This window comes from Falco punctatus (assembly GCF_963210335.1).
Source record: "Falco punctatus genome assembly, chromosome: 1".
Lineage (NCBI taxonomy): Eukaryota > Metazoa > Chordata > Aves > Falconiformes > Falconidae > Falco > Falco punctatus.
The window spans coordinates 39,201,070-39,226,270 of record NC_137580.1 but is presented as its reverse complement, the minus strand read 5'-3'; the positions used below and the strand labels follow the sequence as shown (position 1 = coordinate 39,226,270).

Sequence of the window (25,201 nt, the reverse complement as noted above, 5' to 3'; positions counted from 1 at the left end):
GCGAGCGGTGGGTGGGAAGGGTGGGAAGGGTGTTGGGGTTCAAGGGGTTTCTCTGAAAAGTCCCGGTTTTCACGGGCTAGTTGTACTGGGGAGGGGCTGCTTGCAGAGGGGGCTTTCCCAGCAGTGTGGAGGCGTGGGGAGGGGGCTCTCCTGACAGCAGGAATTATTACATTTTTGTGTGTGTATATATATAAAATATATATTATATACAATTATGATCTATTTTATATAGCAAAATGTACAATGTATAAATATACACTATAAAATATGTAATTATATATAATGATATATAATATACGTTATAAAATATGGTGTATATACACATTAGATACACATGTGTATATATTGTGTATATATACTATTAAAATACGTAATATATAAAATACACATTATAAAATACAATATATACACATTAGATACACGTGTGTGTGTATATACTATTAAAATATATAATACACAGAATATACATTATAAAATACATGTACACGTGTGTATAGTGTGTAAATATTCTATTAAAATAAATATACATTATAAAATATAATATATATACACATGTGTATATATTGTATGCATGTGTGTGTGAATATGTGTATATATATGGTATATCATATATAATTATTATATTCGTGTGTATATAATTTTTACATATATAAAAAAATTATTTTAAGTGTCCTTCCTCCTAAACTTCAGTGAGACATGGGAAGGACACCCCCAACCTTTGTCCCCTGAGCTCCCCTGCCAGGTCCCTCATTGCTGGGGGGCCCCAGGCTTGCCCAGGGACTGCAGGGGTCCCCTTGCCAGTCTCGGGGGGTGTCTGGGGGGGTTATTCCAGGGGCAGCAGGGGGGAAGCAGAGCTGTTTGGAACCTCTCCCCGACATTCAATCCCCGGCACAGGTGTGAGGCTGCCGGCCCCAGAGCTGCCGCATACCTCTCATACCTGCAGCCACCCCGGCGGCCCCGCTCCACTGGGGACCCCCGAGGGAGACCCCCATCCTTGTACCCCCGACGCCCACCACCGTGGGGCCACCAAGCCCTCCTGGCTCCATTGCTGCTCCCCAGTGACACCCAGTCCTGTCATGTCCCCCCTGCAAGGACACCAGCATCCCCATGGCCGTTTTGACAAGTGATGGGAGAATGGGACGGTCCCCTTGTGTGTGTCCCCTCCACCAAGGCAACCAGACGGGTTTTCAGCGCATCTTGCTTTTTATTACCACGCAGTAACACACACTACAGCTGCTGACTACCTACAACAGGGAACACACGCACACAGGCACAAAAATAAAAGAATAAATTAAAATAAAACTGTTAAAAAAATAATAAACCAACAACAAAACAATGGAGAAAAGGAGGGTGGTGAAAAAAAAAAGGTGAAAAATAAAAAGGCAAATGAAAAAAGGGGTTGGGTACATTTTGCTTCTAGGTAGGACGTTTTTATTTGATCTCATGGCTGACGGACGGCTTCCAGCGCGGAGGAGGATGCGCGGTCACGTCCCGGGGCCTCGGGCGCCTTGGCAGCCTCCTCTTCCTCCTCGGCTCGGCGGCGGGAGCTTCCCGAAAAGCACCTCCGAGGGATGCCCCGGGCGGCAGGGGGGGACGGGGTGTGGGTCCCCGGTCAGGCCGGGCGCCCCGGAGGAAAGGCAGCGGGCGGCGGCAGCGGCTTCGGCGATGTCCCTAGAGTTTGTTTGGTGATGCCGACTGTGTCCCCCCTTCCTCCCCCGGGTTCCTCTCCATGGTGGCAGCACCAGGAGCCTGTCCCTGCCTTAGTCGTTGGAGGTGACGTCGATGTCTTCTCCGCTCGACTGCTTGGTGGCGAGGCGCCATCGGTTGATGTGGTGGGAACCTTTCTTCTTCTGATCCGAGTCGGGTCCTTCCTCCTCCAGCTTCTGCCGTTTGTATTTCGTCCGCCGGTTCTGGAACCACACTTTCACCTGGGGGAGAGGGAAAAGGAGAGACGGGCGCTCATGGGGGTCCTGGCACAGCTGGCCCCAGCAAGGCTCAGTGCTGCAACCAGACAGCATACTGAGCTTTCCTCAGAGACTGGCAAAAAAGAAGTCCCCATCCCTCTAGGAGCGCTCCCACAGCCACTCTGTGCTGCCTCAGTTTCCCCTCTGCAAGGCGTGACAAGGCGGGGGACAACGCAGTGGGTTGCAGGATGCTGACACTTCCCATCTCTGCTTTGCTGCATGTCCCAGCCTTGGAGAAGCCCAGGACGAGTGAAGGACACTCAATCACACCTCAGACAGGGGGCCAGCAGGCAGGCGGATCCCTCCTTACAGCACCGCAACCCTGTGCCCATCACCCTGGTGTCTGGGCTGCACCCCAATCGGCACAGCATGGTGGGAGCAGCTAAACCCAGCCCTGTGTATTTTGGTTACTGGTGTTAGGATGCCACGGGCACAGCGGCCGTGGCTCCAATGACCATGTGAGATGACAAGCAGAGCCATCCACAGCGAGGACCCATGTCCCAGGGCCAGGGTGGCATCATTAGGCTCGGGCTGGACTCTTATGTAACCAGGGAACTAATTATAGATAGATTATAATTACAATTATAGATACTTAATTTACCACATTTAGGTTTCAGGAAACCTTTTCCACCATGATGGTGGTCAAACGCTGTCCCAGGAGCCCAGAGAAGCAGCAGGGTCTCCATCCTTGGAGATAACACCCCCCTCACCTCCTCAGGGCCCCGAGAACCCTACTGGGACCCCGCACACCCTCGGTCCTAGCGCCGGGATCATGGCCTGTGGTGCAGGCTGGATATGGCAGTCGGTTTAGGATGCTGAATGCACCCACCGAGTTGGTGGTTTTGGATGCTGCGGGCACCCATGTGGCTGGCAACGCAGGATGCCGTGCAGGCAGGGATGCGGGATGCTGCAGCAGGGATGCGGGATGCCAGAGGCAGCAGTGCAGGATGCTGCAGCCGGGGATGTGGGATGCTGCACCTGGGGATGCAGGATGCTGCAGGCAGCGGTGTGGGATACTGCAGCTGGGGATGAGGTATATGGGATGCCAGGGATGTGGGATGCTGCAGGCAGGAACGCAGGATGCTGCCCAGCTTCCCAGGCCCCGCAGGACACTAGGTGCCGCTGCTTGGCCGCTGCTTCCTGCCCAGCCCAGGGCAGGCTGAAGCCTTTACCCACTTGCAGGTGACGTCGTGCCCACAGCCCCTCCGGCAGCTGCTGCCACACCTCATCCCCCGGGACCCTCACCCCCTTTCCCCTTTCTCCTTCAGCACTAATTGCAGGCAAGGCTTGCTTTCCGCTTCGGAGCCCTTTGCAGCGAGGCGAAGGCCAGTGTTCACACCTCTGTGCATTCCCCAGGTGAGCAAAGCCCTTGCAGGGTGCCATGCAGCCAGCGCCATACAAGCCTTTGACTTTAAGGCATGCTTAGTCTATTGAAACAGCTGCTTTATGGCACCAGTATATATTATAAACCACCCCCCTTCCCTGCCCTACACTCAAACCATTTGCTTTCCTAGCTTTGGGGCATTTCTGGAACAATACTGAGCTGGCGCCTTTCATTCAATGACTGCAAAGTACTTTGCAAACTTTAATTAAAGCTCTCAGCCCTCTGGGAGCAGGGAAGTTGCCTTATCCCTAAATTATAGAAGGGGAAACTAAGGCATAAAGCAATTAAGATGCTTGAGTGAGGCTGTGTGGAAATGAGGGGTGGGTATGAAGCGACTCTCCCCGGCTCTGTTCAGCTCTGAGAAACCCAGCCGCGTATGGCCATCTCCTGTGGGATGAGGCTCCTCTGCGATTCCCAACTGTCTCAGCTGCAGGAATGGGGATGTTTCCAGGCTGGATGGGCTCCCTGACCCCTCCGATACCATATCCCTTGCTCCAACAGGCCAGAAGCCACAATGAGAGTAGTGTGAGAACCTCACAGTGGGCAACTAGGGGATAAGCTGCCCCCTACGATGCCTCATCCTGACTCTGGGAGTAATTGGTTTAAACCCTCAAGGCCAGGGGTTTTATCCCTTCCCAAACCTTCGCCGCATTAACCTTTGTCATGCCGGGTGTTTGTGCATCCAACCGGTGTGATGCTCCCTGGGTCCCAGCCCAGCCGCTCCCCGGGGCTAGCTCTGGCCTCCAAGGGTCACCGCCATCCCCATGTTCCTGCTGTGGGATGGGGATGGTCCCTGGATGGCTTCTGCACCCTGGTCCTGCCTCTCTACACAGCTCTCATCCACTGCTTTGCCTGTACACAGGACGTACTCCCACCCGTGCAACACCCTGCAGGCCACCGTGGAAATCGCGCTCTGCTTTGGGGGTGCCGACAGCACCCAGAGAATCAGGTCTGGCTGAAAGGTGACATTGCCATCACCAAGCTGAGGACAGCTAAACTACAGTGGCTTCATGTGCAGCTCCTCCGGACGATGACCCAAACCCTGCTGAAGGCCGAGAGCACAGGGATGGGTCTGGATGGTGACCGAGAGGGACCAGTCCCACCATCACCTGGAACCAGATATGGTGACAGCACCTGTGCCATGCTGTCACTCAAATTTGCCACCACCTCGAAAGGCAGCGGAGCTCCCCAGGCATCAGCACTGCACCCTTATCTATGCCTGCAGTCCCAGCCAGGACTTTTCTTCTAAAAACACCCCAAAACTTTTAAAATCTTGGTTTTGGGGACAGTCCCTGGAGTGGGGATCACTGCCAGCACTGGGCTTTGCAGCAGGGCCACACTCCAGCTGTATCTGGGGCACGCATCTTTGTCCTCCGTGACTCCCAGGCATTCAATTGGTTAATTATTACCTCTCCCACACGCAGGACACTGGGAGGGGATGCTGGGCTATACCCTATATGGTGCCTCCATAATCACCCCAAAGCTGGGAGGGGGTGCTGCGCTATATGGTGCCTCCATAACCACCCCAAACCTCCCGCTGGCAGGAGCCAGGGTGAGGTCTTTGCTTTGGGAAAGTGGATGAGACCCCTGGTTGGGTTCGCACCATGTCCTGCCCGGGATGGAGAGGTTCTGCTGGGAGATCCAGGCCGTGTCACGCAAAATTAACTCAGCGAAGTTATTTCCCAGCCCAGCACGCTCTCCTGGGAGGTGAAACGACCTGACGCCACTGGTGATGGGCTCAGCAGTGTGACCACCCGTGACGCCCAGCCCAGCACGACCTCAGCACGCAGCATGATACCCCCACCTCCTCCTCACTCCCCACCTACCCAGTACACGCATCCCAGCCCCGGCACGCCATCCCCAGCGTACCCACGCTGCCTGGCACCCCCGCAGCACGCCGACCGCCAGGCTTATGCCGCCACCCAGCTCACGCACGTGTGTCCCTGCCAGTCATCCCATCACACACAAACCCCACGGATGGCTCCCCTGGCACAGACCACCCCACATGCCCCCGCCGAGCCCTACCTACATGTGCTCCAGCCTCATCCCATTTACCCAACACTTGTGTTTGCTTTGGGACCGTGTCACTGCTTTTTTTCCCCAATCCTTTTTTTTTGTTGTCGTTGTTGCCTGGGCCTGTCTTGTCCCAGACTAATGCACCTCCTTGGTAGGTGAAAGGATGGGAAGGGGTTAAACACCTCCACCTTTCCCCACCCTATATCCCAAGGCATTTCCTGATGCTGGGCAGGTACCTGTACCCTTTTCACCTTCCCCCTGGGCTGCTCCAGGTGTTGCTCCCTGGCCAGAGACCCCAAGCGGGCACAGCCCAAAGGGAAAAGCTCCCTTTTCCAGTGGGAGAAGTGGCTGGGAAATAGGTCCAAGCAAAGCTGTAACCAGCAGCCCCTTCTAGGAACAGCTAAACCTCCTCTAAAATAATAAAACACACCCACCTGTGGGGTTGAACATGGGGCTGAGTGTCTGCACCCAGTGAAAACATGCCTGTGTCACCCAGTGTCACACTGGAGATGTGTGTCACGGGTGGTTTTCAACGGGAGGTTTGTGTGTGTGTAGGATTCATCACTGGGTATGTAATAGTAATAATAATAATGCCTGGGTTTGGTATAGCCACAGCCAGGCTGGCTCTCTCACCCTGCCAGTCCCGGTACTTTGATGCCCATCCCGTATCACAGCCCTCTGCATGTTATTTCTCTCCGGGTAATTAAAAGAAGATTTTGAGAAAATATTATTTTCCTAAAGCCACAAAACTGAAAAGGAAAAAGCCCCCCTGCAGATGCCCCCCTGCAAACCACTGCTGCTGCCAGTCCCAGGCTGATGCTCTTTCCCCGCCCGCAGTGCCCGCCTGGAGCCGAGCGGCTGCAGCAGTTTTACAAAACCATGGAAATATCATACTACAAATTATGCTGCAGGGCATAAAAAAATAATACATATATATATTTATCTGTATTGCCTCTTTCCGTTTCTAAATCTTCACCCGGATTTAGGGATGGATGCCTCTGCTTTTTCCCCAATAAATTGCATTACTGCATTTAGGCTCTGGGCAATGATGCAAAATCCAAGGGACTTGCTGAGCTCCCCTCGGGCATCCCACAGCTGCCCTTTCCGCCTAGACAAGTTGCTGTTTGTTATTTGACCTCTGGGGTTTTTGTTGGGGTTTTTTTTTGTTTTGTTTTGTTTTGTTTTTTTTAAATTATTTCCCTTTAACATCATTTTCAGCCCGGAGCAGTGACAGAAGCAGCAAGGGAAGGACCCGAGCCAGGTTACCAGCTACTGCTGTGCCCTGTGAGCTGCGGGGCTGGGGGGTCAGGATACAAACAGCCTCTGGATTTTGTGGGCTTGGTGCATCCTCCCCGATAGCTGCACCTGTGGTTTCCCACTGTCCCCATGACAGTGACATTTTCCTCCTGGTAACTTCCCTCTCACTGTGATGCATTTGGAGGTTTTGCTTGGCAGAGCCTGGGTGAGGATGAGCCAGGCGGGTACTGGGAACACCCACGGCTCCAGCTTTATTTTGCAATTAAATTAAAGGATAAAAATTAAATTAATCCAGAATATAGGCCAAACTACCTTGCCAGAATTTGGATAAAACTTCCTCCATCAATGCAGTTACTGAACATCACTGGAAACAGCATACTTTTTCCTGGAACATTTGGGAATAGCTGCTCGCCAGGACACCGGACTTGCACACAGAGCGATGCTCAGCCCCGACTCCCCTGTTTTCCCCCAGCACTGTATGCTTTTCCATTTCCTTTCATCCCTACGGTTCTCCCGGGTCTCATTATATCTAAACGCCTGTGAAATGTGCTTTCTAAAATCAGAAAGTTGCAGCTGAAATCAGTGCCCTTCGGCTAGCACCCAGCTTTGCACCCATCCTGACTTTCAGGCACAGTGGTGTTTGCGTACAGAACCAAAGCCGCACAACCGAGGTGCATTTTTGCAGCTCTCCAGGGAAGGTTAGCATCCTGCTGCTCCTTTCTGTTGCTGTTTTTTTTTTTTTAACTGGATTTTAGAAATTGTATTTTTCTCTCGGGGAGAAACACCCCAAGCGAGCAAGAAATGACAGCGGAAAACCGCCCCAGAGAGTGGCATGATGTGGGACCTGCATTCCCAGCCTCCAGCCCTGCCAAGGACGCTGGAAGAAGTGAACGCTGAGGGAAAAAAAAAGCCCCTAGCCCACGGCTTGGCCACAGCTTCCATGTGGGATTCCTGGACAAACCCGGCTGGGATTTTTGTGGCATCAGCCTGAGCCTTGCGTGGGTTTGGCCCCATCCCTGCTGCCCGATGCACCGGCAGTGGGAGGGGCGGCTGGGGGGGAGCGGCTGGGGGGCAGCCGGGGGTACCGGGGGTACCTGTGTCTCGGAGAGGCTGAGGCTGCTGGCCAGCTGCTTGCGCTCGGCGCCCACCACGTAGTGGTTCTTCTCGAAGGCCCGCTCCAGCCGCAGGAGCTGCGACGGCGAGAAGGCTGTGCGGATCCGCTTGGGTTTGCGGGCGAAGGGGCCGTGGAGCAGCAGGCTCTCCTGGGACACCTCGCTCCCTGCGGACAGACAGCCAGGTCAGGGGCCCGCACCCCCCCAGCTGCCCCGCTGTGGGACCGGGGGGGTTGCTGGGGACACCCTCTTGCCCTGCGACATGGGAAGGAATGGATGAGGGGGTGTTGCGGGTCTCTGGGCACCTTCCCCGCCCCAAGATTGCAGCATTCACGCCGTTGCTGCCTCCCCGCTGCCCCCGGTGCTGTGGCGGGGCTGGGGCTGGACACTGGGGCAGCAGGAGAGTAAGAAGACAGAGGGAGAAGGGATGGAATGAGAAGAGCAGGAGAAAGAGGAAAGAAAGAGAGGGAGAAGGCGGGAGGCAGAGGAAAAACAGAGAAAAAGCATTTTAAAAAGAGAAAGCCTAATAAAGTGACGGGGGTGGAAAGAGAAAGCATGAAGCAAGAAAGAAAAAAGTAAGCTAGAAAGGCAAGAAGGAAAAGAAAGAGTGGAAGGGAGAAGGAAAGAAAGAGAGAAAGAAAGTGGGAAAGCCTGAAAGAAAAAGAAGTAAAGAAAGAGAAAGAGAGAAGGAAAGCGAAGGAAAGAAGGCAAGAAAGGGAAGAGAAGGAAAGGAAGATGGAAAGAAGAAAAGATGGAAAGGAGAGACGTAGAGAAAGAGGCATGAAAAGAAGAAAAGAAAAAAGAGAAGGAAAGAAAGGAAAGAGAGAAAGCAAAGGTAGAAAGGAAGGAACGAACGAAAAATAACTTGAGGAATGGGCAGGCAAGCGAGACGGGCGGCGCCGGGGCCGGGAGCGGCGGGGCCGGTGGAAGTGGCGGCAGCGCGGGCCGGGGCCGCTCCCGGGCAGCACCGGGGGTCGTGGCAGGGGCCGGGCCGGAGCCGTGTCCCCGCGGGCCTGTGCCCCCGGGCGCCGCCGGCAGCGGCCGCCGGAGCCAGGCGGGGGGTTATTGCCGAGCAGATAACCCTAATCGGGGCTGTGCGGTGCCCGGGACCCCCGGGACCCCCGGGCATGGTGCGGGGACAGCGAGCGGACCGGCGTGCTGGGGAGAGGAGAGGAGAGGAGAGGAGAGGAGAGGAGAGGAGAGGAGAGGAGAGGAGAGGAGAGGAGAGGAGAGGAGAGGAGAGGAGAGGAGAGGAGAGGAGAGGAGAGGAGAGGAGAGGAGAGGAGAGGAGAGGAGAGGAGAGGAGAGGAGAGGAGAGGAGAGGAGAGGAGAGGAGAGGAGAGGGGAGGAAAGGAAAGGAGAGGAAAGGAAAGGAAAGGAAAGGAAAGGAAAGGAAAGGAAAGGAAAGGAAAGGAAAGGAAAGGAAAGGAAAGGAAAGGAAAGGAAAGGAAAGGAAAGGAAAGGAAAGGAAAGGAAAGGAAAGGAAAGGAAAGGAAAGGAAAGGAAAGGAAAGGAAAAAGGGACAGGACACAGACAGAAAGGGAAAGGAAGAGGAAAATAAGAAAGGAAGATACAGAAAAGGAGAGAACGAAAAGAAAGGTAAAGGCAAGAGCCAGAGATAGAACAAGAAGAGAACAAGAAAGCAAGAAAGATTAAGAAAAAAAGAAAAGAAAGAAGGCAAGAAAAAGACGGACTAGAGAGAAACGCCAGGAAATCCAACAAAATCTCGCTGCGCAGCCGAGATCCGCCGCAACCTTCCCCTTCGTTCCCGAGAAGGAGAAACCCAAACTCCGGCAGCCGTGGGGCTGCGCAGGGAGGCGGCAGCGCCGGTCCTAGCGCCGGTCCTGGCCCGGGACCTCCCCGGGACCCCGCTCCTGGCCCCCCGCCCGCGGGCAGCGGCTCTTCCCGGCCCCGGCCCCGCGGGGCAGCCGCACGCCGGCTGCGGGGATGCGGCGGCGGGAGCGCAGCGCCTGTGCAATGCGCTCAGCACCGCCTGGATAATGCGCTCAGCACCGGGTGTGTAAACACATTGGCACCGGGTGTGCAAACGCATCGGCACCTGCCGTGCGAACAGATCGGCACTGAGCACCGGGTGTGCAAACGCACCGAGCACCGATGTGTGCAAACGCATCGGTAGCGGCCGTGCAAAAGCCCGGAGCACCGGTGTGCAGACGCCCGGAGCACCGGCTGGGCGTGCAGGCACCGCAGCAACAGGTTTTGCCTCCGGGTCCTGCTCGGTGTCCCCGGATAACGGGCCCGCGGCGGGGGGACGCGGCCGCTCGCCGCCCGCCGCAGCATCCCCCGCCCCGCGCCCGCCGCCGGCCTGCGCTGCCCCGCCGCTCACCTTGGAAGCGATGCCCGAAGAAGCGGTTCCGCAGCACCCAAGGGTAGAAGTTGAGCGGGTCGCGGTGCTGCGGGCCGAAGAAGGAGTGGGGGTGCGGCAGCGCCGAGCCCCCCAGCTGGTGGGGCCCGACGGGCAGCGCCGGGTGCCCCACTGCCTCGGGGAAGACGAGCTCGGCGCTGCCGTAGAGGGCCCGGCCGGCGGCAGCGCCCTGGAAGCCGGGGGCGAAGGCGGCGGCGTCGGTAGCGGGGCCGGGGTAGCCGAGAGCGGCGGGGCGCGGGGGGTCCTCGGGGCTGAGGTGGGTGTCCTTGCCCACCAGAGACTCGATGGTGAAGCAGCGCTTCGCAGACGGCTGGAACATGGTTTGAGCCGGGCGGGGACGGGGGGGGCCGGAGTGGGGCTGTTCCTCCGGGTGCGCGTGTGTGTGTGTGCGTGTGCAAGAAACCTCCCCCTGGGCAGCGCGCACACACACACACACACACACCCCGAGCCACGCACACCCAGCCACGCACACACCCCGCCGCCCACCCGCGGGCGCCCACGCACCCGCAAGCCCCGGGCAGCCGGTACAAATACGGCCGGTACCTGGCGGGGCCCCGGGGGAGGGGGCGGCCTCACCTGCTCGGCCGGGGGAAGGCAGGGCAGGCAGGGCAGGGGCAGGGGAGGCAGGGGCAGGGGAGGCAGGGGCAGGGGAGGCAGGGCAGGCAGGGGAAGGGGCGGCAGAAGCAAGGGAAGGGGCAGGGGGAGGCAGAGAGCGCCCGAAAAACTGGACTGGAGCCGCTCCCGCAGGCGCACCGCGAAGTTGTGGGAGAGGGGCTCCGGCTGCGGGGTGTTTTTTCCTTCTTCTTTAAAAAAAAAATAAAAATAAAATTTCTTTTTTTAAAAAAAATCCTCTTTTTCTCTCCCCCCCCCACCTTTTTATTTTTTTCGCTTTTTAAATAAAAATACCCGCAGCGGCGGTTTGTAACTCCGCGGCTCGGAGAGCTGCCGGCCGGTGGGAGGGAGGGGAGGTGAAGCCCTCCCCCGCGGCTCCCCGCCTCCCGCGCAAGCTCCGCTCCCCTCCGCGTAACCCCCCCTTCAAAGGCAGGACCTTCCCCCCGGACAAAAGCCCGCTCTTCCCACGGGTCCGATCCTGCGCTAGGAATAAATAAATAAAAAATATACACACACACACTCCCCGATAACTGACGATTTTGGCTGTTTTTTCCGCGGCGCGGGTGTGATGCGCGGGGCGCGCAGCCCCTGCGCGGGCCGGTCCCGAGTTCACTCCGCAGTTTGGCTGTGCTCTGAGTTTTGTTGGCCCGCGGAGGCGGGGGCCAGCCCTCCCCTCCCGCACAAAGGGGGTTGAAAGTCTATTTTCCACTTGGCTGGATTGAAATACCCCGCGCGGGCACCCGCGGATCCTTCCCCCCGCGGAGAGCGGAGCGGTGCTGCGCGCCCGCAGGCTTTGCGCGGACACACTCCCGCAACAGGCTACGGCGAAGAAAGCGGGGCGGGGGGGGGGGGGGGGCCGGAGAAAAAAAAATCGTGAAACCCCACAAAAATGAAAGCCTAAACCGGAGCGAGCGTGTCGCAAAGCGCTTTTAGAAAACGGTCATTTTCGAAAGAGAAAAAATTAATCTATGTTTTAATATATATTTATATTTTTTTAAATGGAAATAAAGAAGCGGGGCTGGGTCAGCCGGCTGGCGGAGCGGGGCGCACCCGCGGACAGATGGGGAAGGGGAAGGGAAGGGAATGGGGATGCGGGGACAGCGCTCGGCTCAGACGTGGGAGCTGTGCCCGGTTCGGGAGCATTTGTGGAAATTCATGTAAATCAATTTCATATAATATAATTTAATCCTCCCCCCCCGCCGCCGTTGCCTTGGCTCCCGGGCCGGGCCGGGGCTCGGCAGGAGGTGGTCCCCCCGGCCCCGCTCCCCTCGGCCGCCGCTGGCCCCGGGTGCTGGCGGAGCCGCGGGGTACGGAGCCTTGCGCGGGGCCGGGATTTCGTTTCGTGCGGATCTCGCCGCCTTTCAGCATCTTCTGCGAGGGGAAGAGGCAAAGCCGGTGGGTGCCGGCTGCACCCACGGGAATCCCCGCCGGCGGCATCTCCCTGCCGAGCCCCGGCTCCGCAGGAACCTTTCCTGGGGGTCGCTGCTTTGGTTTGGGGGATAAACCACTCCCGCAGAAAATTATAAACCTTTAAGCTGATTTTTTCTCCCCCTATTCAGTCCCGGCTCGGTGTCCAGGCGAGGTTCCCTGGATTCTCCGAAGGGAGCCGGGGAGCTGCTACGCTGAAACCGGGCGACAAACCCTAATTTATCTTTCTATTTCTTTTTCCCCCTCCAGCTCCCAGGCCTGCTCCCACCTCCAGGATAATTCAGGCAGGATCTTTATCCCCCACGGGAATAAAACGTGGGACCCCCCGGCGGGTGCCTTGCTCTGGTCCTCGGTGTCTCGGGTTTATTAAAAGGAAAACTTTAGCCCCGGCATCCCCGGGAGGAGATGATCCGGGAGCAGCCTGCCTTCCCGCTGGATTCCTGGCCAGGAGGAGCTCCGGGTGGAAGAGAAAGACATTTTCTTTTAACGAAAGAGCCGCTGCGCGTGCCAGCGCAGCCGAGAGACGCGGCCGGCAGCAGCGCTGGGCAGGCAGGGAGTGCTGCATTGGGATTAGGGAGTGCTGGCGGAGGAAAGGGGGGGTCTGGTGCCTGTTAAAATACAACAGCGAGGCTTTTCAAAGGAGCAAACGAAAGAGGAATGAAGGAGAGGCACAGGGGGACAGGACAGGCACCAAAAATCGGCCTGGGGGTCGCAGGTAGCGGGTCAGCTCCGGGGATGCTCGGGGACGGGCAGTGGGTCTATCCCCAGCCACCTGCATCCCCCAGCCCTGGCCACCACTCCCTGCCCGGGCTCACATCCCTGGCCGCACCCTGCCTTCCCTCCGCAGCCGGAGCAGGCGGGCAGGCAGTGCCGGGGCCGGATCCGGCTCAGCGCCGGCAGGTGTTGTTCGTCCCCGTCCCCCGGCTCGTTAATCTGTAACACAACGGCCTCCAGCATCAAAGGGCAGAATGTGGAAAATCAGGCCCCGGGCCTCGGAGCGTGGCCATGGGCGCAGCTTGCCGGGATGTTAAAAGTTGACCAGACTTCAAAGTGCTGGATCATTTCCTCCTAACCTCTCCCACCTGCTCTTCCCGTGGGCACAGCTCCTTCCCCACCCGGATTTCTTCTCGTCAGCCTTCAAGTGCAACCCCAAAGCGAAGGAATGGGGCTGTAATTTGGGCTGGAGGGCTGAGGAGGTCTCGAGCCTGCCTGTGCCGGGCTGCTCCCCCTTTCCTGCTTCATTGGCTTTTTTTTTTTTTTTTTTTTTTTTTTCAATTTCACTTGGTTCAGGGTTATTCTGGACTGGAATAAGCTGTCCCTGCACAACCCAGTGAGCTTCAGCAAGTTATTCATCTCACCTCACTCAGTCTCCCTTTTTTTAAGGTGGTTTTATCAACTATTCCATTGATAGTGGACGGATGGATGGATGTGTGAGTGGGTGGGTGGATGGGTGCTCCGATGGATGGATGGATGGATGAAGATGACATGGGAATATTGGTAGATATGTACACTGACATGGATGTGAGATAGCTTTAGTCTATGGAGTCAGGCTGATATGGAGCAAGGATCCCACCACCAGCCCAGGAAAGGGAAGCCACCCAGATCACACAGCTGTGGGCTGGAAGAGGTCACTCCAGCAAGGAAAGGTGCTGCTGGATCCTCACTCACTTACACAATGGTCACACTGGCTTTTCTATGGGGTCTGCATTCACCCTCATGTCTCCAGCGTGGTCTGGCTGCTCTGTTGGCACAGAACCCTGAACAGATGTGGGCTCTGCTGTGACGGGTCCTGGTGGGCTTCCATCAAACTCAGAGGTGGGAGATCTTGAAGGCCATTTGGTGTGGACACAGCTGCAGCCACAGGTCATGAAGAGGAATTTTGCTCTTGCAGAGCAAACAGGGTTTTGTACTCAGCTCCCTGTAGACATTGTAGACCCCAGCTCCTCAAGTGATCATCTACAAGTCTTGAAACATCTCATGATGGTTGTGCAGGTGCCTGTAGCCCTGATAAAGCCTTTTAGAAAGCTGCAGCACCCCCAGCCATTGCTGGCGATGCCCATCCGGCACTGAGGCTGTACTTGCACCTGGGACAGAGATGGCTCCTGTCATTTCTGCTAGGCAAGGTGGTTCCACGGGACCACAGTTTTGGGGAAAGTCATTGTAACTCATTAGTTGAAAGTGGTGTGCAGAGGCTGGGCAACTGGGGACCTTTCCCCTTGACCTTGGTGACTCCATGTCCCTTGTTTGCCCACAGGTGAGTGGGGCAATGAGCTGGTTTGCCCACGTTGGAGCCCATGGAGGGCAGCAGCACTGAAACACATGGTTTTGGGGTAGCACCTGCATCTCCTGCTTGTGACACAACTTGTCAGAGCAGCACTGATGCCACAGGGACCGGCAGCACACACAGCTCCATGTGTGGCATTGACATGCAGGTGGGGACATGGTCCTCCCCAGGGACCTGCTCAGGGGACAGCATAGAGGACCAGAGCTTCTGGGGTCCTGGGGTCCCTGAGCCCCTCTCTGTAGTGAGGGGTGCAATTCAGCCCCCCTGTGGCAAACCCAAACCTCTGACCTTGGTTTGTCATCCTGGTCCCTGGGGCGGCAGCAGTGGCAGGTGTGTGGCATCACCATGCCCTGGCCAGGAGCCAACCTCTCCCTCATCTCTGATCCCAGCCTTTAAACCTCCTTGGGATGCCATGGCCAGGAGCTCCGTGCTTTAGCACTGTGATTTCTGGGCATGGTTTTGAGGGTTTATACCTCTGACAGCATGAAGAAGATCTCAGTTGCAGTGTTTGGGTTCAGCCACCCTCCCCACTGCTTTTGAGGCTGAAGACCAGTCTTCCAGCTAATGTCCCACCAGGTACCTCTCTCCAGGGCTATCAGATGTCACCTTTAGAAATGTTCTTCCACACACGGCAGGGTCATCATTGCAGCAAAAATGCCTTTCTAGGAGAGCTCAGGAAATTTCGACACAGGAAATTATGCCTTCAGCCCCAGGGAGGATTCAGGTGCTCCCTCGGATGGCACCGGAGCGTGACCCTTACGTCGGACCCCCCGGGCTCATGCTGGCTTTGCTCCAGCAGCTAAGGAAGAAAGATGCCCTGTGAGACTGCACCACTGCAGGGGCAAAGAAACCATGGGGAGAGGTGCTATCCCTGCTTGGATGCTGGGAGAGTCCCCTCAAAACCCCACAGGGACTGTGCAGTGTTATATTAGGGGAGATCAGCAGACTTGGCTCCCCCTCACCTCTGCAACATACCATTAAATGGCATCAAGGCGGTGTATCAACCACTTACATATGTTGCTTATAGACGCCAAACTTATTAGCACAATAAAACTGCTGCTAAGAAGCTTTCCTGCCTCCTTTCCTAGTGGAGAGCATCGGTGCTGGAAGCACCTAGCTGCCTTATACAGAAACAGTTGGGGTTTCTTTTCATATGGCACCCAGAAAAATAAATATATGAATCACCCAGGGTCCCCTTTCCAGTGTTTCCAGACCTCAGCTGCGAGGGCAGGGAGCTGGGGACACCTCGCAGCAGTAGGGTTTAAAGCCAGTCCTGGGGTGAAGCCGTACCATCCAGCCCGGGTGCCTGTCTGGGGATGTGGTGTGCCTTGGGGAGATGCTGGGGCTCACGGGGTGCTGCTGGGTGCTGGAGGTCTCCTCTGATGCACAACACTGAATCAATGAATCTTCCTTCCGCTTTGCCTCAGAAGTGGTCGAAGGGGGACCCTGGGTGATTCATGTATTTATTTTCCCGGGTGCCATATGAAAGGCAACCCCGAGTGTTTCCATACGAGGCAGCTAGGTGCTTCCAACACTGACATTCTCCAGGAGAAAAATAGGCAGGAAAGCTTCTTAGCAGCAGTTTTATTGTGTTAATAACTTTGGCGTCTATAAGCAACATATGTAAATGACTGATATACTGTCTTGATGCCATTTAACATTATGTTGCGGAGGTGAGCGGGAGCCAAGTCTGCAGCATTTCGACTAATACGCAACGAGCTGCCAATTCTGGTGGGTTTTTTTCTTCTTTTTTTTCCCCCTTTAAAAAAAACAATTTAAACAAGTTAGCAATCTGCCTGCACTGAAATAATGACTCGGACCCTTCCATTTCCACTGCTGTTTCTTGGAAAATGGGTAAATATTGTGTTCATTTAGCCTCAGAAGCATCTCCAGTCCTCGGTGCTGGGATAGGAAATCCCAGCTCACCAGGTATCCCGGTCCCTACCACTTCGGATGGGGAGAGGGGCCGGAGAGGAAAGAGCAGAGCCACTGCCAAATGCAGCTGTGGCTGTCGGTAGGGGAGGTGTCAATGTCTCCGCATTTGCCCCTTTCCCAATGCAGGGAAAAAACCCCCAACAGACAAGGGGGAAAAAACATTAAATATAAAATGCCGTGAGTTTCTCCCTCTCGCAAGTAATTTTCAGTTAATTTATGTTGAATCAATGGTTCCTTGCAGTCATATGGATGGCAGGCTCCCAGCCATTATTAGTGTAAACAGATTTGTGAGCAGTATATTTAGCTGTTCCATATTGCTTTTAGGAAATGTGCACATTTCAATGGCGTATACTTAGAGAGGGCCATACCCTGCCACGGCTCTGCAGGTGGGGATGGTGCTGTACGGAGGCGCCTGCGCTCCCGGCCTCTTCCTCACCCGAGACGAAGCGCTGAGCTGGCACGAGGCAGCGGGGACCGCCAGCTCCCGTATGTTGGACCTGAACTTCATCTGCAAAAAAATTCTGCAAAATTAAGGGTTTGCTGCTGGGGATGGTCTGTATATGGCCATGCTTATCCCTGCTGGTCACAGAGGCCAGATCCAGCTCACAAGCATGGAGACGGAGGTGTTTGCAGCAGGGGAGGTCCCTTGGGTGGGTGCTCAGCACAGTTTTGATGCTCTGGGTCTCCCACCTGGTCCCCAGAGCTCTGTGCAGTGCCACCATCCCACAAGTGGGATGAGCTGAGCCAGTCCTCAAGCACTGTTGGGGGTTAATCGCCACGGGCTCAGCCACTTGCCTGGGGTGGGCACCCACTCAGGGACTGTGCTGGGACGCAGGTAGCATGTCCACCCATCCACACAAGGATGCAGGTGGTACATTCACCCAGGGGCTATGCCGAGACACAGGTGGCATATCCACATAGGAACCATGTCAGGGTGCAGGTGGCACATCCACCCAGGAACCACGCTGGGATGCAGGTAGCTTATCCATCCAGGGATCATGCTGAGATGCAGGTGGCACATCCACCTAGTCACACCAGGATGCAGGTGACACATTTACCCAGGGACCACGCCAGGATGCAGGTGGCCCATCCACCCAGGGACCATGCTGGGATGGAGGTGGCACGTCCAGGCAGGGACCATGCCAGGATGCAGGTGGCACATCCACCCAGAGACCACGCTGGGATGCGGGTGGCACATCCACCAGTCATGCCTTGAGTATGGGTCACAGCAACCGCATCCCTGCCATGCAGGGAGAGATCTGGACCCCTCCTCCTGCGCCTGAGTGACTGATTTAAGAAAACTTGTGCTGCGGAGAAGTGCCAATCTTGAGAGGGTTGGGGCCAAAATGTAAAACATGCTAAAAAAGAGATCCCCAGATTTCAACAGAGCGGGTGTAAAAGCCCAGCCAGCGGCACTGTGAAGGAGCCCTCCAAGTCCTGCGGGACAGATCCTGCTGCTCAGCATCCTTACGCTAACCCCCTTTTCTGTGCTCACCTGCCATTGAGGGAGGCCTCCCAGCAGTGAGCAGGATCAGGCCCTTCTCCATCTCCCCGCCAGCTTCCCCACTTGCCCCGCACCATGAGCACGCCTCACCCGCCGCCAAAATAACCCAGAAATGCCAAATCCAGAACCCGCTGCTGTTCACACGTGCCAGGACAGCATGAAGCGTGGGTACAGCCCCTCCGCCAAGGAACCAGGACAGGATATGGCCCTGGGGGGCTTTTGCTATTTTAATTTTTCCTGCTGGCTTGCCTGCATGCCCAAAATAGCTGCCGCGAGCGGGTTGGCACGGGTGGCGTGGAGCATCGCCAGCCTCCAGCGGCACGGCGGTGGCGGTGAAAGGATTTGGGCAACGTCTCACCATGGCTACCCAGGCCAGGGAGAAGTATGTCGGCTCCGGGGGGAGGGTGCCGGCCCCTTTCATGGAGGAGAAAGCCGCGACATCAGGGCTCTGTTGTTGGATGTCACCGTCTCCCTCCCGCCAGCATGAAAAATCAATTAGGAAGAATTAGCGACGTGTCAATGGGTGTTGTGTGGGGAGGATTACGAGCCCTATCCTGCACATCGCTCTGTGGGTTCATCCAGGAGAAGGTGGCAGCGTGTTCCGGCGCCTCTGCTGTCCCTACCACCCCAGTACCATTAGAATCCCAAAACCATGATGCCCAGGTGCCTGAATCCAGCTTGGTGTGCTGATTTCCAGACCGCGTGCCCATCTGTGCTCGGGCAGCTCATGACACCCCCGCACTCCCTGCCTCAGTTTCCCCATCCCTGCAAGGGGGCTTGGCTGGGCCATGGCTCCCGAGTCCCGCAGTGTTGCTGGCTGGAGAATCCATTGGAGCCCATCCCCACGGCTCCGGGACTGGACACAGTTCAGTGGGAGCGTAACTCACACTGTGTTGCTACTTTTCCTTTCCCTCCTCTTTCTGCGTGTGTGTGTATATATATAAATAACAAGGAAAAAAAAATCCCAAACTCTGATTAAAATCCCTTTTTTTATTCACCTGCCCATCTTTCCTGTCTCCATCTCCCATTCTATCCAAACTCATAATTAATCGCTCAAGGCAAAAGTAATGAATGTTAATTGGCCATCTGTACAAAGACTAATTAAAATCTACCATGCTGGGGATTAAAACATACCTATAGCAACTGCCTGAATTGAGAATGAGACAGAGGAGAGATTGAGAAAACAGCTGAAAGGCTTGTGCAAAACGCAATCTCACTTAGGTGTGAGATGAGTTGCAACTCAGAGATCTGAGATGCTTTATTATTAAATTAAAAAAAAGGGGGGGGGGGGGGGGCTGAGGGGTGGGGAAGAAACTTCTGAGCTGAGCTGGGAGATGGTTTAATGGGAAGAAAGGCCGCGGGAGATTTCAAAGGCGGAGTGACCCCAACATTTCAGGTTTGGTTTGGATGAGGATAATAGCCACCCGCTCCCCTCCCCGCATAGAGAAAATATTTCATGTTATTTTCAGTTTTTTTAGGGTTCCTAGATGTGAAGAAACTGTGCCGGGCACCGGGAAGTTGTCGGGCTGGAGCAGGGGGAAAGAAGCTTTCCCTAAATGTGAAGAGTTAGGGATGGAGCGCTTGGCACCACGCAACAGGCATCCCCGCATGGCCCTAGCATGGCACGGTCTGCATCCCGCGCTGCCCACAGCTGCACCATGCCCTCGGCCGCCCTGCTCCCTTCTTTGTCCTAAATCCTTGGCTTTTCAGGCCAGCCGCCTCTTTGTTGTGGGGAGGGTTTAGGAGTTGGAGGAATAGCGCAAAACGAATAAGCCAGCGGTAATTATTCCTGGGGCTGTTCCTCCTCCTCCTCGTTGTCCCCAGACCCCCACGCAAACACCCCCTGACCCTCCCTGTGGTGCATGTCAGGGGCTAGCATGGAGCCTGGATCTATCCCACCCAGCCGAGATGTCCCCTCCAGCGTTGGTGACATGGGTGGAGGTAGCGGGAGGTACCCTGGGGGATGCTGGCCAGAGGGTGGCAAGGAGGCTCGACCCTCTCTCCAAACTGGTTCCTCAGGTTCAGGGCAGCTCTAGCATGTGCAAAATGCCATTTTTTTAGTAAAAAAAAATCCAAAGGGAAAAAAGTGCTCTTCCTCCAGCCAAAGGTGGGAGTGGGCTTCTGCTAGAAATCACCAATCTGCAGCTCCCACCACCTTGTGTCCCAGAGCAGCTCCAGGCCAGGGCTGTCCCCACCTATCCCATGCACCAGCTTCAATGCCACTAAACAACCTATTTTTTAATCCCAGACCCCCAGTGTCTCAGTCTGGGAGCAGCTGACCGCATCCTAGTACCCCTGTGATGCTCGAGACTGCCACCGAGCATCCTTCCCAGGGGGGTTTTGGGGTTTATGGTGAGGGGTGATGGGGAAGCAGAAAGGAGGCTGGGCATCCCACCCCCAAAATGTGCTGATACTTCGCAGCCTTGCTGGAAGCACCCAGGCTCTGCTCTGCTCTTGTTTTCTCAGATTCGGCTGTGTTTACTCCCAACACGAGTGACCGCTGTGGCCCTATTACGGGAGCGGCTGACAGCTCGGCTGACAAGTGTGCTCGCGGCAGGAATGTGAATGCGGCTCCCGGCCTCGCCGCAGTGCCTTGGCGGTAGCTCTGTTGGAGGTGGCATGGGCAGGGTGAGGCCACGCTGGTGGCTGGGTGGTGGGAGATTCCTAAGGACAGAGATGCTCTGGGTTTCCCATGGGATCTCGCAGGGGATGGGGTGCTGGGACTGATGAGTGTGGCATGCCTAGCTTGCCCTTCCTGGTCTAAAGCCAGCACTGAGGATCTGGCAGAGCCTGCCAGCATCCTAATGGGAAGGACAGGGATCCGCTGGCATTACCGGGTGCTTGGGGAAGGGCTGAACCATCAACCCGGGAGGGTTTCAGGGCTGGGCGAAGGATGATGGGCTGCAGACATGGCACAGGATGGGCCGTGGTGGAGGAGGGTGAATGCACTGATCTGAACCAGCGGCTTTGCTGAAGGCAAGGGGACAGAGAGCAGCCAGTGTTGGGACTGGATGGTATCCCCAAATCCCAGGGGATCCACGGGAGCAGCTCAGGCACAGCCTGCCTCTGGCTTGGCACTCAATATTTGGGAGACTGGAAATCTCCCAAGCTGCATCCCACATGGGCCGGCAGCAAACAGACAAGGTCTGGTTTTGGGGTGCTGCGTAAAAGAACAGGGAGAGCCTCCTATTCCTGGCAGCTCTTTCCCACTGGGGTGGAGGTGGCCGTTGGTCTGCAGGGCCTGGTTCAGTCACCGGTGAATTCAGTGTGTGCAGAGCAGTGCTGGGAGCAGCACTGAAGCTGGGGATCCAGCACTGGTCCCAGCTTAGTGCCCAGCCCAGTGAGTCCAGCTGCTCCACCCGTGACGGATAAAGATGGTTTAATTAATCACAGATCATTTCTGCAATGTCCCCCCATTAACCTCTATAGCCAACTAAATAATAACTCATTAAAGGCATTTGAAGCTCACAGGAACAGGACAGTTTACCAGCAAACCCGCTGCTCTTTGGCTCTAAACTGGGTTAATCTGTCATCTCTCCTTGCTGGACCAGTGGGTCCCTCATTACTCATTAAATGGCTGTGCCGGAGGACATGGCCAGCCTGGAGCTGTTTCTTCTCCTTGCTAAGGCCACCAAAACCAGGGACAGTGTAGAAGGGAGAGGAATAAAAGCAGGTTAGTGGGCTGAGAATGAGGAGGGCAGTTACGAGCAGGAGGATGTGCAAGCAAGTCTTCAGTCTCAGGGAGAAGAGTCAGAGAGAAACGTGCCAGCTCAGCAGAAAGGTGTTTGTTGTTCTAACCCTCTCAGGCTTGGTGAGTGTCCACCAAACCCCAGCCACAGCCCCCAGAAGACCCTGCAAAGCTCCTGACTTGTCACACAGAGAGGTGGGAAGCTTTGGGATGGCTGGTCAGCTGTCGGCGTGGACACACTCAGGCGTCTCTGCTTGCAAGATGGGAGTCCCTGGGTGGGAAGCATAGGCACCACCAGACCTTTTACCCCGCTGGGAGCACCTTTGCTGGAGGAACAGCTCATTTACCTTTGGCCCCTTGGCCAGAGGTGACTGCTTGTTTGCGAGCAAGAAGCTCGCTGGGCACTCAGAGTCCTGGCTGAAAGGCCCCTACTCAGCATTTCTGGTCACCAGATGGGAAAATAAAGGTCATCTTCTTCCCTCTGCTGAGAAACTTTTAATAAGGGGCAGAGGAACCTGGCTGCAGCCTATCCCTCCACTGAGCCAGGGGCAGCCCAGGGCAGCGGCTGAGATTTGAGAGGTCGTTGGGTGCACGCTGGTTTTAATTTGGGAGGCTTTGAGGGGAATTTAGGAGACTCACCCTCACTGCTGTCCCAGGGACCTGGTCACACATATGGAAACAAAACCCCAGCAGTGACTTTGACTCCTTCCATAACCCAGCTCCCTGCATTTCACCATGGACACAAAAGCTGCAGTGTCTCCCCGGCATGGGGAGTGGGCTGCGGAGAGTCCCCTGGGGACCTAGGGCCAGTTGCTCAGGTGGTGTCACCCCTAAGCATCACACACAAGGTCCCCTTCTCCCCCAATCTGCTATCGAGGCCATCACAGGGGTTTTCTGCAGCACTTTACGGGGGGAGGGGGCCATCTGCACAGCTCACGCTCGTTTTGCTTCTCTCTGTTTCCCAGGGCTCAGGGAGACATCACACCCTCACCAGGATCCAGCCACCACCGAAATCACTGCAGTGGGGAAGGGCCCAGCGCCGGCAGCATGTCCGTCCCGCTGCTTTACCCCACGGCAGCAGATAAATTGCTTTTCTTCAAAATATGTGAGCTCAGAGCAAAGAGGGGATGGGGGGACGGGCAGGCCCGTGGGAGCTCCTACAGCCACACACCAGGAGAGCAGGAGTGGACAGCCCTTCCTGGGGCTGCCACAACCCCCAGCACTCTGCCACAGGGATGGTGTGGGCAGAAGAAAGCAAAGGGGAAAAAAAGGGGGGGGGAAGTGATAAAATGCCCTACAGAGTATTTTGCTGCAGGAGGCAGAGTGGGAAGGCAGGCAGGGGGTGGGGAGCTGGAGAGGGAGCAGAGCCGCTTGGAGGGATGCTCCATGCAGGAGTTTGGGCTTGCCAAGCCCCACTTCAGCCCCTTCAGGGAGAACTGAGCCTGTGGGTCCTGTCTGGGAAGGAGGTGATGACAGCTGCTTTCAGGGTGCCTCCCTGCAGCCACAGGGCTCTTCCTTAGCCCGCAGGGGAGCACTGCCCAAATACTGGGGGTCCCCATAGGGCCGAGCATGTTAGTCTCATCGCATACACTTTGCCAGGTGAGCTGTGAGCTCCTGTCTCTGAAACTGGGAAACCTCAAAACCGTTTTTTAACGACTCCTTTTTCTCCTAGTTGAGCTTCTGGCATGGTCCCATGGCTCCAGGACATGGAGTCCTAATTAAAAAAAAAAAAAAAAAGTTGCCACAGGGACCTGTGATGAGGCAGTGCAGAGGCAGGAGGGAGCCTGAGCCTGCGTCCCGCTCGTCCCACCCAACGGCCCGTCGCTTTTCCAGGGACACTGAAGCTGTCGGACCCTCCGGATTCTCTGCTCGGGCTGGTGTCCGTTACCCGGTCTCGGCACGCCCTCGGCTGGTCACAGAAAATGATAGGAAAAGGAAGAAAAATACTTGGATCATTTTGCCACTGCATCTCACAGTGCCCATGGGTGCACAGGTGTTGGATGGACCCACGGAGGACAGGAACTGGGCACGGTCCCTGGGCAGGGGATGCTGGTACCCGGGGGATGCCCTGAAAGCATCACTGGTATTTCTCCCTGGGCAAAGCTCTGCTCCTGGAATGGGAGCCAAAAACTCACCGCATCCCTGGGATTACAGAGCAATACTGAACATCTAAACACATGCACAGTGAATCCAAGGGGCTGAAACCCCTAAAAGTTAAAAAATCCAGGAGACAGGTTGGGGACAAAATATGAAGTGGCCAATGGCTAAAGAAAAACTTGCTCCATGGAACTGCGAGCACGTGGTTGCTTCACCAGCAAAATTCAGCAGCGTGAGCCACAGGACATCACCGCAGCTGTAGGATTCACACCTAGAATGTGCTTGATGTTTGCAGTAGGTTTGCTCATTGAGCAGATGTAGAGTTTCCCAGTTGAAGGGATAGGGACACCAAGACTGATTTTTGCTCCTGCTGCTCCCTGGGCAACAAGGGAGAGAGAAAATGAAGCAGAGTGCCCCAGGTCCCAGCACAAGACAGACGTGGACCTGTTAGAGCAGGGTGAGAGGAGGCCACAAAGATGCTCAGAGGCTGGAGCAGCTCTGCAGTGAGGACAGGCTGGGAGAGTTGGGGGAGTTCAGCCTGGAGAAGGGAAGGCTGCAGGGAGACCTCAGAGCAGCCTCCCAGTGCCTAAAGGGGCTGACAAGAAAGCTGGAGACGGGCTTTTTACAGGGGCCTGCAGTGGTTGGACCAAGGGGGGATGATTTTAAACTAAAAGGGGGGACATTTAGATTAGCTATTAGGAAGACATTCTTCCCTGTGAGGGTGGCGAGGCGCTGGCACAGGCTGCCCAGAGCAGCTGTGGATGCCCCATCCCTGGCAGTGTCCAAGGCCAGGCTGGATGGGGCTTGGAGCAACCTGGGCTGGTGGGAGGTGTCCCTGCCCGTGGCAAGGGTCTCGAACTAGGTGATCTTTCAGGTCCCTTCCGACTCAAACCATTCTATGAAACAAATCCAGTGTTTTGTTAATGATTTCATTAACATTGCGTGCAGCGGGACATAAGCACCTTGCTATTTAAAGTCAGCATTCCCTGCCTATGTATCCTCTCTTGGGAGACAGGTTTGGGTTGGAGAAGTGCCTGGTTCCAAGTGGAACCTCTACAATGCCACAACCCCTCACGCAGACGTTCCAGGAAGACACAGTTGCCGATACCCACCCCCAGCCACTGGAGCACGGTCAGATCTCAAGCGAGTATGCACAGCCCCAAAATAATCCTCCCCCTTGGGTACCCTGGTTTTTATGTCTTACCTTGAAGAACCCATCTGCATCTCCTACTTGGCTGGTACCAAATCATCCCTGTGGCCAGAGCAGCCCTGTCCCTCAGCACCCTCCCACCTTCTCCTGCAATATAGGGCTCCTTAAGCCCTTCTGGTGGGGGCTTACCTGCCTTCAGCCCACAGTCCTGTAATGGCAGGACTTGGGGATGCCCAGCTCTGAGCACTTAAGTTTTTTTTTTTTACAGAGCACCAGATCCCAGAAAATTATTTCTGCCCAAGACGGGATGAGACAAACCCATATAGATGCAGAGTGAAGAAATGTGATTTTTAGCAGCAGCAGGTCCATCCAGGTTTCACAGACCAC

General features: G+C 55.7%; 2 protein-coding genes across 2 annotated transcripts in view; one reads left to right on the top strand and one right to left on the bottom strand.

The window, feature by feature from the left end:
- Positions 1 to 25,003, top strand: part of SFXN5 (sideroflexin 5) — a 134,537-nt gene extending 109,534 nt beyond the window's left edge. Inside the window, exon 11 of the transcript XR_013926818.1 lies at positions 24,257 to 25,003. The gene's annotated coding sequence lies outside the window, so the exon portion shown is untranslated. The remainder of the gene's footprint in view (positions 1 to 24,256) is intronic.
- Positions 79 to 11,570, bottom strand: EMX1 (empty spiracles homeobox 1). Its single transcript, XM_080379639.1, has 3 exons — positions 10,078 to 11,570; positions 7,716 to 7,900; positions 79 to 1,928 (listed from the first exon to the last, which is right to left on the bottom strand). The coding sequence occupies exons 1-3, from the start codon at positions 10,433 to 10,435 to the stop codon at positions 1,761 to 1,763; spliced, it is 711 nt and encodes a 236-aa protein (XP_080235765.1). The 5' UTR covers positions 10,436 to 11,570; the 3' UTR covers positions 79 to 1,760.
- Positions 25,004 to 25,201: the final 198 nt, after the last annotated feature.